This window comes from Nerophis lumbriciformis, linkage group LG01 (assembly GCF_033978685.3).
Source record: "Nerophis lumbriciformis linkage group LG01, RoL_Nlum_v2.1, whole genome shotgun sequence".
NCBI lineage: Eukaryota > Metazoa > Chordata > Actinopteri > Syngnathiformes > Syngnathidae > Nerophis > Nerophis lumbriciformis.
Genome location: NC_084548.2, coordinates 26977116 through 26994199, shown reverse-complemented (window position 1 = coordinate 26994199; position 17084 = coordinate 26977116). Strand labels below are relative to the sequence as shown.

The 17084-nt window shown below is 39.9% G+C and overlaps 1 protein-coding gene across 5 annotated transcripts in view; it reads right to left on the bottom strand.

Moving 5' to 3' along the window:
• The window catches only part of LOC133617939 (voltage-gated inwardly rectifying potassium channel KCNH7-like), a 129813-nt gene extending 117023 nt beyond the window's left edge, over positions 1 to 12790 (bottom strand). For all 5 annotated transcript variants that reach the window (XM_061978336.1, XM_061978342.1, XM_061978350.1 and 2 more), the window contains exons 1-2: positions 12512 to 12790; positions 3864 to 4094 (exon numbers count right to left, since the gene is read on the bottom strand). In XM_061978336.1, the coding sequence (XP_061834320.1) occupies positions 3864 to 4094; positions 12512 to 12587 (307 nt within the window). In that variant the 5' untranslated portion in view covers positions 12588 to 12790. The remainder of the gene's footprint in view (positions 1 to 3863; positions 4095 to 12511) is intronic.
• Between the last annotated feature and the right edge of the window lie 4294 nt (positions 12791 to 17084).

The following is a 17084-nucleotide window of genomic DNA, read 5'->3' as shown; positions in this document are numbered from 1 at the left end:
GAGACTGGGAGGTCGTGAGTTCAAACCCCGGCCGAGTCATACTATAGACTACAAAAAATGGGACCCATTGCCTCCCTGCTTGGCACTCAGCATCAAGGGTTGGGAGTGGGGGTTAAATCACCAAAAATTATTCCCGAGCGCGACCCATGCTGCTGCTCACTGCCACCTCCCAGGGGGTGAACATGGGGATGGGTCAAATGCAGAGGACACATTTCAACACACCTAGTGTGTGTGTGACAATCATTGGTACTTTAACTTTAACTTTAACTTGTTTGAGTCACACATTAAGAACATTACTAAAACAGCCTTCTTTCATCTCTGTAATATCACTAAAATCTGTCCCTTTTTGTCTGTCAGTGACGCAAAGACCATTATACATGTGTTCATACTAGGGATGTCCCGATCCAGGTTTTTTCACTTCCGATCCGATACCAATATTGTTTTTGCACTTCCGATCCGATACCGATACTGACCGATACCGATACTGACAGATACTGGCCTATCCGAGCATGTATTAAAGTTTAAAGTTATTTCGCCTACTTAGTTGTCAGAATCATGTTGAAAAGGGTTTTAGTACTCTTGATAACAACTAGCCAGCTGAATTAGGGGAGTTTGAATAATACACAATGGTTGGTAACAAGAAACGGACCTGTTTATTCAAGGATAAACACAAAATAGACAAAATTATACATGACAAACAGAAATGCCATCATTGAAACTAGGGCTGGGCGGTATGGCCTTTTTTTAATATTGCAATATTTTAAGGCCATATTGCGATACACGATATATATCTCGATATTTTGCCTTAGCCTTGAATGAACACTTGATGCATATAATCACATCAGTATGATGATTCTATGTGTTTTGATTGATTGATTGAGACTTTTATTAGTAGGTTGCACAGTGAAGTACATATTCCGTAAAATTGACCACTAAATGGTAACACCCCAATTAGTTTTTCAACTTGTTTAAGTCGGGGTCCACTTAAATTGATTCATGATACAGATATATACTATCAGATATATACTATCATCATAATACAGTCATCACACAAGATAATCACATTGAATTATTTACATTATTTATAAACCGGGGTGCGGAGGGGGGCGCCTGATATAAGTGTCAAAAAGACAGCCAAAAGAGTTTGATATGAGAATAAATCTAAAGTTAAAATATAGGGTAGAAATGCACCCATTTGCAGGAAATGTAGTCTTGATTTTCAAAATTTTCTTTCAAGGCTTGCATGTCTACATTAAAACATTCTTCTTCATACTGCATTAATATATGCTACTTTTAAACTTTCATGCAGAGAAGAAAATCACAACTAAAAAAATCACTAATTTTTTCATACGGTGTTGATGTGGACATTTTTGCCTCGGCATTTTGATGGTGTGGACGTGTGGCACCGAATGGAGATAACTTGCAGTGTATGACGAAAACGGTTTTCTCTGTCGTGTCCGTGTGTCGAAAATTGTTATGCGCTTATTTTTTTATTTGATTTTGTGCGTGGCATATAATTGCTATGCGCAGAGGACGCTTTGGCAGTGCGCAATTGCACAGGCGCGCACCTTATAGGGAACGTTGGTCACACGGCTGCACTAGCATCACAGCTAACGTTAGCCATGCTGCTACCTCTCTGCTCGGGGAGGACGTATACGTATGTGACGTATGACGTGACAGTATGTGACATATGACGTGACAGTATGTGACGTGTGTAGAAGCTGCGCTTGCTGTCTGTGAGAGGGAGAGACAGAAAAGAGTGAGAAGAGCCTGTCGTGTAAAGCCAGCAGCTAAAAGCAACTGCGTGAGAATCCACAGACGTGTGGATGTGTTGAAGGTGTGCTGGAAAATGCGGAACGGAAACTAGGGAGCAGCAGAAAAGTGGAATGTATTATTTAAATCGGTGCGTTGGAAAACACGGACTGGAGGTTTTTTTTAAACTGGATCTGGATCGGCATTTTCCCATGCCTTGCCGATACGCATTTTTTGGCAAATATCGGCGGCCGATCCGATCCAAATATCGGATCGGGACATCCCTAGTTCATACGTCTCGTCTCGAATACTGTAACATATTGTTTTTGGTTCTCCCCATGTCCAGCTTTAAAAGATTACAGTTGTGGCTGCAAGACTTTTGAGTAGAACAAGAGAGTTTGATGACGTTACACCTATACTGGCTCACCTGCACTGGCTCTTGGTACACTTAAGATGCAACTTAAAGGTTTTACTAATTACTTACAAAATATTTAACGGTTTAGCACCATCTTATCTTGCTGATTCTATTGTACCCTACATTTCGTCCAGACACCTAGGTTCCAAGAACGCCTGCTTATTAGAGATTCCCGAAACCACAAAAAATGTCTGCAGGCTTAGTGTTTTGTATTTGCGCTCTCGTACTTTGGAATGCGCTACTGGCAATAGCTACAGATGGCCTCTAGGTAGAAGCATTTGATTCCCACATTAAAACTAATTTACATACTCTAGATTTTAAATAGATTCTGTTTTACACAAGTTGACCTGCCAATTCTCTCTCTTCTTTGCCCCCCCTCTCCTGCAAGGAAAGGTTACCAGATGCCCATTAATAATCCCTGGAGAGATACCAGTCTGGAGGAAGTGCTAGCTGTTGTAAGTCATGACCCAGTGTGGACCACTCTTCTTGGACCCTATGCTTGCCCTCAATGGACTGGACTCTCACGTTAACCAGGAATTATGTCATTGTGGTATGTGCAGCCCTTCGAGGCACCTGTGATTAAGGGCAATATAAATGAAATTTGATTGATTGATTGACTTTGAACACAAAAACTTTAACTACAGCATGATTGCAAAAGCCACAACAAAGGCAAATGACACAACACAATAATATAAAGTCGCAACACAACTTTAAGCCACAAAAGAGGTGACTGACTTCTGACAACAGTGGAGCAAGTTACGGCTATGCACCAACTTCTGGAACACGAGGAGAATTAATTTAATCAGAAACAAATAAATAAATACAAGAGATGGATAAAGGAGGCTATGGAGATTAAGAAAAAAGGGGCCAACACCATCAACAAGGATGAGGGAGCATACATGCTTCCGCACACCTGGAACGGTTTGTCATCGGCGACGTGAGAGCAAAAAAACAGATACCGGGTCAGGGAACTTTATTTTTAGCAGGTTCTACTGTTACTGTTAAGGTGTTTGTTACTGTAATTTTATTGAAAATTGCTTAAATGTTGAAAAGGTGAGCAGAAAATGTTTCCTTTTGTTATTCAACCTAAAGTGTTCATCCTGTGAGGTGTATATTACTTTTTTTGTTCGGTTTGTACTTCATGAAGTTTTGCACTTGTTGTTTTTTTTGTGTGTTTGTTTTCATTATATTTGGATGTATTTGTTTGGTTTGTATGCTTGTGAATCTGGGCTATCCATTAAGTAAGACTACTTATTATGTTGAAGGGGGCAGGAAATCTAAGATTTTCTTCATCCTGTTCCTTCTCAAGCATAGGTGTGTAAATATGTGTTTAGTTGCTAAAATGTAATGGTCTATTGATAAAAAATGCATATCAATGAAGGAGATGAATAAAAAAAATGAAATGAAAGACCTTACTGCGTTTCCCAATCAGTAGTTTTCGGCATTCAGATGATGAAGGACAAAAAACGTTTCATAAAAGCACAAAAAGTGACATCACTCCTCATTGTAGCAAAATGCAACTTAATATTCTTCCAACAGGGTAATCTTCTATTCTCCCGCCACGCAGAAGGATTTATTTGAGGTTGTAATAACCTAGAGATGCTTTGTACAGTACGTGTTAAGGGCAGAGAGCTCAATACATTCAAGGGTGACTTTTGGAGTACAAAAACAGTATGTAAGAAAATAAAGCGCTCACCATCCTTGCGGTGGTACGTGATGTCCACCTTGCGTTCCTCCGAGCCCAGTAGGGCCTGGGCCACTTGGGCGATGGCGTGTCGGCTGGTGAATTGGCCGTGCAGGAAGTCACACGTGCACGGTTTCTGCATGACATCTGGCCGGGAGAATCCGGTCATCTTGCAGAAACCATCGTTGCAATAGATGATGCCACAATTTTTCATACGTGCATTAGCGATGATGAATTTTTTGTCTGTGAAGAAAAAGGTAAATTGTTAGACTTCATGGCTCTCAATGTGCGGTACACAACAATGTGTGGTTAGAGTGATGATCTCTGGAGCTTCCATGGCTATCTTGGATCGTGTTGTTGTCATTCACACTCACTTTGGCTCTTGTTCCGACACGGAAAGATACATCAGGAATGTTTGAGGATGTTGCAAACGTCTGATAAGTGGTGACAAAGAACCCTTTGGCACCCTCAAGCATAATGGATAAGACATCAAAGACATTGTGTTTTTGTACATACCGTACAGAATGATCCATGAAAGGTAAAAAAAAGAAAGATAAACTGGCACAGAATTGACCTCATCTACCAAAAACTATTTTGTGATGGACATCAATGAAAGTCAATTGCAAACTTTTCATTCATTCATCCACAGTGGGTCACGACCGTTATACCAACTAATCTTATTTTATTTATATGATATTGTACAGAAGTAATTGAGGGATTCATTTAATATAGAACAGGTATGTTAACTGTTGTTTTATTCAACTAAATAGTATTTTATTGATCTTATTTACATGTGAGATTGTTATTTCTGTCGTTCCATGTTTACAATGTATCATCTGTTGTCTGTGTGGCCTGTGAGGGAGCAATCGCAGTTATTAAATAACACGTCCTTATTTTGACTTTGTGCATAATTTTGGAGTGTTTCTATTGCTTTTTATTATAAATGGTTGTGTAGCGCAGAGGAGCGATCGCAATACAGCCAGCACTTAGGTGGGCATGGGTGGGCCCTTGTGGACATATTCCAATTTGCAAGTACCTTCCAAACCTGTTAAATGTTGACGCAAAAACAGCGGTTGCAGATTTAATCAATGCAGAAGCTAAATAATTTTATTTGCCGGAAAACACGCTAAATTGATTGTGCTTGTTATTTTGCTCATTTGACAGAAGCAATCTTCAGTGCATGAGTTAATTAAATCAGCTTTGTGTGCGCTATCAAGTTTGCACGTGTTTCCTTTACCAAGGACAGTACACACCTTCACTCCACCTGTTCGACCTGCTACCATCGGGCAGGCACTACAGATGCATCATAGCCAGAACAAACAGGCTCAGAGACAGCTTCTTTCCCAGAGCTGTCACTATCTTGAACTCTAACTTATAATAAATAATTCATCCCCATACAATATCCTACTCTAATACCCTACTGTGCAATATTACCCTTTGAGTGCAATACATCCGACACTGATTGTTATCCCTCCGGTACTCTTGTCTTGTTCTGTATATTGCACGGTATTTTGTATTGTGTATATTGTTTTGTATATTGTACTGGATTGCTTATTATTTTATTGGATAGTAGTCTATTTATTTCAATTCTTAGTTTTATCTTTATTACTTCTTGTGTAATTTCTTTTTATCCCATATTTGTTCCCATTACCACACCTTAAGTTGGAGTCCTTCATCTCGTTACATGCAAATGTAATGACAATAAAGTCCATTCTATTCTATTCTCTATTCTATTCTACTATATCAGGCACTTTTGTTTGTTGTCTTTCTTGATGTCTCTGACAACAAGTGCTTTGACTTCCTCAAGTCCTCCTTTAATTTTGCCTATCATTCTCAATCTCCTATGTAAGACAAGAACACATTCTTAATGCTTTCTAATTTGTGATATGCGGTAAGTACTCGGTGGCTAACAATGAAGCTAATATTGGATTTATCGAATGCGGCTGTGAAACCATCTACAAAACAACAATACTCCATTTATATGTCGTGACCCTGCATTTTAATCAACCATTAGCAATATTGTAATTAGAAGCGCTAACACCAGGGATCTATTTAAACAGTGACGTAATCACAGAGAGCTGATGAGTTTATGCAGGTTTTGACATACTGAAGAAGTGAGCTGCTGCATCGCCTCTGAGTTGGTAAAAGTGTATTCTAGATTATAAATCATGCCTCTTACTTGTATAGTCCAATGTTGTGGCCATAAACAGATAAGTTGGTCAACTTTGACATTCAAGTTAGACACAGAGATTGTGAGAAAGACATGAAAAGACGCTTCTTTTTTTCTTTACCTGCGTAAGGATTATGATTAATTCTTCATCCAAACGGGAAGATATGAACATCCCAGTGAGAGCAGACATTGTACAGTCAATAATTGTTTTATTATGTTTGCATGTTTTAGCACTTAGCAAACCTGCTACTTGGTTTATCATCTTATCACTCAGTTTCTAAAATGTGTAGCTTCATCCATCCATCCATTTTCTACTGCTTGTCCCTCTCGGAGTCGCGGGGGTAGTTGGAGCCTATCCCAGCCCGCATTCGGCTGAAAAATGGATCATCATTTGTGCCAAAGTAGTCATTGTTGGCTCTCATGAAGTAGTCTGCCATGATTAGTGGTAGTTGTTGGTGTTGTTGAAGGAAATGATGACCATTGTGATGCGTCTGTGAAATTAATGTGCTGCCATATACTTCAAATGAGCAAAATACGTAAATATTACATGTTATTATGAATGTGCAGGTTACTACATTACATAAATGTTGATGGTGGTTTTTGGATGTTTTTTTAAACCGCTAGATAGGCAGAATACAGCTACCGTATTTTTCGGACTATAAGTCGCACCGGAGTATAAGTCGCACCTGCGGAAAATGCATAATAAAGAAGGAAAAAAAACATATATAAGTCGCACTGGAGTATAAGTCGCATTTTGGGGAAATTTATTTGATAAAACCCAACACCAAGAATAGACATTTGAAAGGCAATTTAAAATAAATAAAGAATAGTGAACAACAGGCTGAATAAGTGTACGTTATATGACGCATAAATAACCAACTGAGAACGTGCCTGGTATGTTAACGTAACATATTATGGTAAGAGTCATTGTTACGTTCCACGTAGTGGTGGTTTGTTTGTTTTGCGTTTCTTCTTCTATTTGTTTGTACAGGTCACACTCATTCACTGCCTCTGCTGCCAATCAACCGGTTCCTGTTCCCAGCTGCTCCTCGTTTCACCTGTTAATCAGCCAGCCAATCCCGGACCGCCATTCTTCCTCCCAGCCTGTTTAAAATCACCTGCTCACCACTGGATCAAGGGGGATTCTTTTTCTGACATGCTGTGTGGAACTTTGAGAGACGCTACTTTGTCTTTGGCGCTATCTTGTTTGGTAATCATTTTTGTTAAGCTTTTTGCTACACTTGTGCCACCTGTTGTTTGTTTTTTTTTGTCTTCATTTTTCTTGACCTTTTAACTTCAGTAAGTATATGCAGCCTAGTCTTGGGAAAGGTTAGACAGAGGCCTCTATACACTACACACGTAGGATTTGTTTGTGTATAGAGACACCAGGCTTCGTGGTGGCTGTCACCCTTGTATGTTTTGGACCCCCTCTTTGGCTAGAGTAGATAGGTAGGTTTTTGGTTTGTGCTAATTAAATAGCTTCAGTTAGTCAGCTTACCTTTTCTTTTCTAGAGGTGTATTTTGGTATGTTTTGTTCATTTCTTTGACAGCACCTGTATTCCCAAGCTAGGCTAGTGTTGTGTCTTGTTGTAACCCCCCCCCCCTCCTTGGTTACTTTTCAATAACACTCGTTTTTGTTTTCAATTCTTGGCTTCCGTGTCTTTTTTACAACTCATTTGGTTTATACACTTTTATGTTGCGTTCCCCTATAGTCCCTAGATGCTGAGCCATCAGGGAACGTAACATAAATTGGGGGCTTGTCCGCGAATTTAATTTCCTTGAATGTGAATTGTCTATAGTTGTTTGGTGTACTTGTGCGTGCGGTAGACCAAAATGGCACGTGTATTTGACTTAGATGAGTTTATTTGCAAACCGTCAGAAAAAGTATTTGATAGCTGCCATAAGGCAGATTTAATTTTGATTGCGGCACACTATGACATAGACATTAGTAATGTCTCTCTGAAAAGGGACATAAAGTCTAAGGTGTGGGATCAGCTAGTCACGCTTGGTGTGTTTTTTCTGTCTTCAGGTGCTCCCACCTCTGATGCAACAGTGGGTGCTTCTGTCTGTAGTCCTCCTGTTTTAGATGACGAGGCCGTAGACAGAGTACCACTTACCCTCCCTAAGTTACAAGGATTTTCACCAGTCAGTTCCCGGACTAGTGGTTCGGTAGAGGCGGTTCGGCTGAAGGTCCGGTTGGTTCGTCTCGAACATGAGGCAAATGACAGACGAGAGGCACGGGCGTTTGAACATCAGCTAAAAATTGCTAAAATTGAGGCTGACACTAAGATAAGGCTGCGAAAGCTGGAGCTGGAAATGGCTGCTGCGCAGTTTACCGCTCAGAGTAATCCCCCACCTATATCAGATGCATATGACATCAGGAGACAAGTGTGTATTCCACAATTCAGGGAAACCGAAGTGGATGCGTACTTTCAGACATTTGAACGGCTTGCTACTGCTCTGCGCTGGCCTAAGGATATTTGGGCAACTTTACTCCAGAGTAAAGTAACCGGTAAGGCTCAGGAGGCAATGTATGGACTATGAGGTGGTTAAGGCTTCAATCCTACGAGTTTATGAATTGGTGCCTGAAGCTTACCGACAGAAGTTTAGGGACTATCGAAAGAAACGTGAACAAACATTTGTGGACGTTGCCAGAGAGTTAAGTGTTCGTTTTGACAGGTGGTGCAAAGCGAGCAAGGCCACAGATTTTAACTCTCTTAGAGAACTTGTCTTACTGGAGGCTTTTAAAAAGTGCGCTCCAGCACGATGTGTGGTGTACTTAAATGAGCAAAAGGTTACCACATTGAGAGATGCATCAGTTTTTTCTGATGAGTATGTTCTGACACATAAAACGGTGTTTAGGCCATCTTCTGAGATGCCTCTTGTCGCTCCATCCTTTTCCCCATCACAAGCCAGGGCTCGTGCTAAAGAAGAACGAGAGTGCTTTTATTGTCATAGAAAAGGTCACTTGGTAGCCAACTGTCATGCTGCAGGGGCCAAACGGAGAGATAAGCAGTCCATCTCCCAGCTGGAGAAAAGGCTAAAAGCCGAGCAGGAAGGTCGCATTCTGGCTGAAAAACATCTGGCTGATGAGAGGAAGAGGAAGAAGATGGAGGAACCCACGGCTGCCAGGGCGGTGGCTTTAGCTGCAGCTACAAGAGTGGAGTCCAACGATTCGCCGCGTGGTCGAATTAAAGAGCTGGAGACTGAGTGCAAGAAGCTCAGCATGGACATAACACTCAAGGAGGAGCAGATTCAAAATCTGGAGGGCAAGTGTCACGAGTTGCCCAAGTACAAGAAGAACGAGAAAGACACAGAGTGCTGATGTCGGCGCTATCCGCCATGAAGGAGAAGACTCTGCACCTGGAGAACAGCCTGAATGCAGAGACCAGGATCAAGCTGGATCTGTTCTCTGCACTGGGAGATGCCAAGAGGCAGCTGGAGATAGCGCAAGGCCAGATCCACCAGAGGGACCAAGAGATGGCAGAGCTCAAGCGAAAGGTTTTTGACAGCTGTAAAGCTTTGCTGTGCGGTGCTCCAGTTTTTGCTGCTACCAACTTTGTCCAGCCTTTGAAAATAGGGGTTGGTCGGGTGTGGGTGAATTAATTGTGTGTGTGTGTATATATATGGACATATATATTTTCAATGTAACCTTGGATATAACTACCTGTTTGAATGAACAATTATGTTCATTTTTGTTGGTGGGCGTGTTACGTTCCACGTAGTGGTGGTTTGTTTGTTTTGCGTTTCTTCTTCTATTTGTTTGTACAGGTCACACTCATTCACTGCCTCTGCTGCCAATCAACCGGTTCCTGTTCCCAGCTGCTCCTCGTTTCACCTGTTAATCAGCCAGCCAATCCCGGACCACCATTCTTCCTCCCAGCCTGTTTAAAATCACCTGCTCACCACTGGATCAAGGGGGATTCTTTTTCTGACATGCTGTGTGGAACTTTGAGAGACGCTACTTTGTCTTTGGCGCTATCTTGTTTGGTAATCATTTTTGTTAAGCTTTTTGCTACACTGAGCTAGGCTCCAGCACCCCCCGCAACCTCGAAAGGGACAAGCGGTAGAAAATGGGATGGATGGGCATGGTTTTTTTTTTTTTTTTGTCTTCATTTTTCTTGACCTTTTAACTTCAGTAAGTATATGCAGCCTAGTCTTGGGAAAGGTTAGACAGAGGCCTCTATACACTACACACGTAGGATTTGTTTGTGTATAGAGACACCAGGCTTAGTGGTGGCTGTCACCCTTGTATGTTTTGGACCCGCTCTTTGGGTAGAGTAGATAGGTAGGTTTTTGGTTTGTGCTAATTAAATAGCTTCAGTTAGTCAGCTTACCTTTTCTTTTCTTGGTTACTTTTCAATAACACTCGTTTTTGTTTTCAATTCTTGGCTTCGGTGTCTTTTTTACAACTCATTTGGTTTATACACTTTTATGTTGCGTTCCCCTATAGTCCCTAGATGCTGAGCCATCAGGGAACGTAACAGTCATTCAAATAACTATAACATATAGAACATGCTATACGTTTACCAAACAATCTGTCACTCCTAATCGCTAAATCCCATGAAATCGTATACGTCTAGTCTCTTACGTGAATGAGCTAAATAATATTATTTGATATTTTACGGTAATGTGTTAATAATTTCACACAAGTCGCTCCTGAGTATAAGTCGCACCCCCGGCCAAACGATGAAAAAAAACTGCGACTTATAGTCCGAAAAATACGGTAATTGTATTACCTTCACTACCTTGCTAGCATTTTTGAGTTGGAAGGCATAAAAAAAGAACATATGCGTGATTGTATGTCATAATGATTGTGAATGTTAGACCACATTTTAAAAAATTGCAGTTCCCATTTAACTTGATGTAGATTTTATACTTGGCGGTCCAACTACCTTGAATATTTTCCTGCTACCTTGTGCTTTCTTGATGATGCCAGCATTGTGTTTTGTCACATGTAGACATTTGTTCCTTTCAGATTGACTTTCTCCCTCAGCAATGCCATCTTGTTTTTTGTTGGTGAACAGGTGTGGTGTTATTCCTGCTGGAATGCATTTGTCGACAATGTTGACATTCACTTCCTTTGATTGCAGAAAGTTGACCAACTGTTGCTCTGTTGAAGCAGCAGCATCTTGCTCTCCCTCCTCTTCTGGTATCAACAGCACTGACAAATGAACTGCATGTAATTTGGAGCCCAGTCACAATCACATTGTTCATGCGAATAGACTGCTCCAAATTATCCATCTGAAAAGTCACTTGTGATATAATGCAATCCTTTTCATGATTTTGCTTTAATGTGAATGTTTGTCTGTCTATCTGTGTTGGCCCTGTGATGAGGTGGCAACTTGTCCAGGGTGTACCCCGTCTTCCGCCCGAATGCAGCTGAGCTAGGCTCCAGCACCCCCCGCAACCTCGAAAGGGACAAGCGGTAGAAAATGGGATGGATGGGCATCAAGTTTTCCTTCCTGCCCATCAACTGGTTTACATATCAATGCAGGATCATTCTTCACTTCCTTGATGTGTTTTCCTAAGTACTTGCTGTCATCGTGCTGTTTATCTCTTTTTAACGCCAACATCATCAATACTTCTTGCTCGCTTCCACGTTGTCTTCTCCATATGCTGCAGCAGAAGCCCTTTTTTTGCCCATTATATATATATATATATGTATATATATATACATATACATACATATACATACACACACATATATATATATATATATATATATATACTACCACCTGATAGCAGGTGGTAGTCAAGCCAATAGTGACAGAAGAAAGCTCCAGCAAGTTTAAATAGGGATACGGATAGTATGACTATTTTGATCACAATAATCGGGATAATACAATGTTTATCTATCTTCTCAAGCGGATCAGGCACATTTTCTCTGTTTTTGCAGTTATTGCTTCTTGTATAAACATAGTTCATTCAACTACTTCCATATTTTTACTGGTAATGATTTTTCCAGAAAGAAATGATAAAATAACAATTCCCAAAGCCTAAAAGTAGTTTTGGTGCAATTTGCATGAGATTTGCATTGCACCTGTACTGCACCCATGACCATGAATGTCTTAGAGTTAGACATTCAAAAGTTTAATAAATAAATTAATACAATATTTTAATCAAATATTTATGATTTCAAAATGTAATCAAAAATAGTTATAAATAAAATACTAAAAAATATTTATCATATATAATATAAAATATAATATATGATATATGTAAACATGCTTAACATTGTAATTCAATTGTATTAAAATTTAAAAATTGGTTGAAAAAATATATGTATACAGGTATGTAATAATTAAAATACTAGAATACATATCTTAAGTTATAAATACAATGTATCTATTAATATATTCGAATAAATACCATAAATTAAAAATAAACACATGTATTCATATTAAATATATAATGTCAATGACAATTTGTTATACATATATTTAAAACATGAATTAAACAGGACTGGGCACACTAATCATGTACTCACTTTGTCCTTCGAATTTGCGAATGATCACTCCTAGAAAGGTGTTGTGTGGCGCCACGTGACCCCTCCGGACCGGCATGATTGCCTTGATGGTCAGCAGTCCGTCATGGCGGCAAGAACATCATCTTCCTCCTGCCTCCATTCTCGCCTCCTGACGCGTCTTTTCAATTCATTGAATGAAACGAATGGTTTGGGGTCGAGCTGCCATCTCTTTTCACAAACGTTGTCGTCTCGCTTACCGCCAAGGTGGGTGCGCGCGCCTCTATAGTTGCGACAAGGGGGTTGGGGGTGCAGACAAAGCGGGATACGGCAGGGGGGGCGGAGCTACGTGCTGACGGACGGAGGGACGCTCGGTACGCACGTCGACCAAAATATCATTACATTGGTATCCGTATGAGTATTTACCGTTTGCCCTTTTCTATTGTGGGATAAACCACCAGCCTATGTCAGCTGCACACGGGCGTACACCCTGCACACATATATACAGGGACGTGCACATGATTATAGAGGGGCAGGGGCTCAAAATCAGAAAAGGGCAGGAAATGTGTTTTTGGTCCTTTGCACAATATGGAAATTAATGTAAAATTAAATTTGCTAATAGGAAGCTAACTACTTAGCTGTGTGTCCTTTGTAGGTAAAAGTGATTGCCATTTCTTTTGTGTCAACAAATTATTGTCATAATGAGTTAATTCACATTATCATAGGCTTGGAAGACATGAAAAGCAACAAAACACTGGTTTATTATTAGGCTATTTATTGTTAAAGATAAGCACTTTAATATTGAACATTGAACAGTGCAACATGAACTTTGAAAAAAAATACAAAAATAAATACTCAAATGGAAAAAAATTCAATGAGAAAATCTGTCCTTCTTCCCTTAACTTGATGAAAACACCATCAAGTTGTAACTTATGGTCTTTCTCACTTAATGCTCAGACTAAACAACTGAAACGCAATACAGGGCCAAAAATATGGACCAGGGGCCAGTAGAGGGCTGTAGGATGGAGGCCACCCATACCCAAATATGCTCCTCAATGTAAATTCAGGGCTTCCATGATGCTAGTACTTGGTTTTAGCCATGCATTAAGAGGTCTGCTACCCTTAGCTGCTTCCTGGCGCTCCTTCTCCTTCCTATCCTTTCTTTTTTTGGCATTGTGCTGCAGGCATAATCAACATGAATCAAGTTTAAATACAGATGGTAATATTCCTAACAGATAACCTACATCTTATATCCCCAGAATGCTGAAATTATTATTATTAATAATAATAATAATTATTATTATTATTATTATCATTATCATTCTTATTATTATTATTATTGTTATTATTATCATTATCATTATTATTATTATTATTATTATTTTGTTAACCCACACAGTAATAGCAAAGTCACAATAAACTTTATATCTAAACCTCTACTGTGAGAGAAATGTGATCCGCCGTAAAGACAGTGCATTTTATTTTGAAAATTAACCTGGTGTTTTATTTTGTATTTTGTACACTACTTCCTGTCCCGCACGATCCGCTCTGCTCTGTGCGGAATTGATGTGCCGTGCTCAATTGATGCGCCGTGCTCCGACGTCCGGCAAAAACAGAAACTGACACATTGAATAATAGAATAATACAGCGTTTTTCTGAAATATTACCCATATTAGATGCTGAATAAGTGGACGGCGACTAGACCATAACTCACTGGTTCAAGTTGCTCCACTGTCACGTGACGTCTCCTCAGGGGCGCAGTTGGCTCTCTCTCCTCTCACTTACTCACGCACTCGCCCTCTCTCTCCCTCTCTGGCAGAAGCGGCAGGCTCAAACAACCCGGTATTACAAGAAAATGTGGAGTTTTTGTACCGCTGTTTTTTTTACATCCCTGACAGGAATTTATTAATGTTATTTAAAGAAAAGAAAAAACCACACACACAGAGGGCACTTTTTAAGAGAGGCAAAAAAGGGCAGGGGCCCAAGCACCCATAAAAAAAAAAAAAAAATGGGTTGTACTTGTATAGCGCTTTTCTACCTTCAAGGTACTCAAAGCGCTTTGACACTACTTCCACATTTACCCATTCACACACACATTCACACACTGATGGAGGGAGCTGCCATGCAAGGCGCTAACCAGCACCCATCAGGAGCAAGGGTGAAGTGTCTTGCTCAGGACACAACGGACATGACGAGTTTGGTACTAGGTGGGGATTGAACCAGGGACCCTCGGGTCGCGCACGGCCATTCTTCCACTGCGCCACGCCGTCCCTAGGGCCCTATGTGTGCACGTGCCTGCATATATATATATATATATATATATATATATATATATATATATATATATATATATATATATATATATATATATATATATATATATATATATATATATATATATATATATATATATATATATATATATATGTGCGTGTATTAGAGATGCGCGGATAGGCAATTATTGCATCCGCAACCGCATCAGAAAGTCGTCAACCATCCGCCATCCACCCGATGTAACATTTGACCAGACCTGCACCCGCCCGCCATCCGCCCGCACCCGCCCGTTGTTCTATATCTAATATAGACGATGCAAGGCATTAGTGAGGTTATAAAGCTTTTGCCTGTTAAAGACAGGAGACTGATCCAGTGCAGCACAGACATTCGCGTGCCACGCTGTCACGGCCCAGACGCACACCAGCGCGCAATCATATGGGAGCCGCGCTGAGCGCACCTCCAAGCGCGTCTCGCGCCACTCAAACTGCTGCAGGCAGCTGCGTTCTATCTTCAATCAACACACAAGACACTGATGAGAGGGACGACTACTTAAACAACCGCCACCAGAGATGCTCCTCCTGCCTCCTGACCACACTTCCGCCCCTGGACAAACCCTGCCTGCCTCGCCCTTGTCTGACAGCACCAGTCCTCTCAACACGCACCTCCAACACTTACGGTAAAACCCTCCAGTTAAATTCCACACATAGTCTGACACCCATTTCGTTTGGTTACATACACATCTAATATATACATATATATATATATATATATATATATATATATATATATATATATATATATATATATATATATATTGATATATATTGATATATATAATATAATATAATATAATATAATATATAGTATAATATCATATCATATATTGGATAATATATTGTATGAATTATACAAATATAAATATATATATATTATTATTATTATTATTATTATTATTATATATATATCTATATAGAGATATATATAATTCCCTTTTGAATAAAAACGCCCCAGGCTAAACGCTCTCCCTGTCTCAGTGCCGTCTCCTTCTACCCGGTATACACGAATTAATATATCTTGGCCACGCATTAGTGGCTAAGAGATATTAATGCGTGATAATATTATTTATCATTATTATAATATTATTGTCATTTCCATTAAGAAAGTGTTGACTATTGTTGCCAATGCCCTCAGATCAGGAGTGCGTTCCTCACACTTTGTGTGCGCAGTTCCAGCAAGAAGAACGAGGCTTTTAAGAAGTTAAAACAATGTTTTAGAAAGACTAGGCCTATATTTTCGTTAGGTAAAAAAAATGTCCTGAATTTATTTCAATGAATATTAACTTGTTAACGTTATAATGCTCAAATAGGGACGAGGGCGGGGTGCACAGTGAAACAGTGAACAATTTTGCGACAAAGATGAACCTTTATTGATTGATCTGCAGCCATGACAAAATATCAGACAATCTCCATTGTCAACGACAAGCAGGAAAATAAAGATAAACACATAGCCTATGTTGTAGGCATAGGCTCATACGTTTTTAAGTTGAAATAAAAAAATAAATAAAAAATGTGCCTCATATAAGCCTTAGGCTGTCAATCACGCGCACAAATTTAAATTATACAATAACATATGTATGTCATCTCTATTTAAACAAAAATAAATTAAATAAATAATAATAATAAATTACCTGCAACTTATTGGCCAAGGCAAATAGCTGAAGGGGGGAAATCAAACCCATCAGGCTGCACTTTATCATCAATCTTGAATTATAATGAAAATAGACGGTCGCGACAAACAAAGCAGGCTAAATAGCCTTACATTGTCGCCAATCGGAGATGCGCTTCACTTGAAAGCAAGGCCAAATAATTATTCACACATAGTAGTATATCTCCAATAGAAAAAAAACACAATAAACAACGCAATTGCCTTAATTCCTTTGCATTGTAGTGCGCCCAAACAACACGTAACCATCAAAATTATTTAGCTGACCGAACTCAATATAGGTTAGCAGGGGCGCCGCTAGGGATTTTGGGCCCCATGAAAAGAATCTTTACAGGGCCCCCAACACAGTGTCATTATTTTTTCTGTATTATAATTTCATCATCATTAGGGGCCTCTCTGGGCCCCCCTCCATCATGGGCCCCTAGAATCCGTCTCCTTTACCCCCCCCCCCCTTTTCAGCGCCCCTGTAGGTCAGACATGGGCTTATTTGGTATAGCCTAGGTCAGTGGTTCTCAAATGGGGGTACACGTACCCCTGGGGGTACTTGAAGGTATGCCAAGGGGTACGTGAGATATTTTTTAAATATTCTAAAAATAGCAAC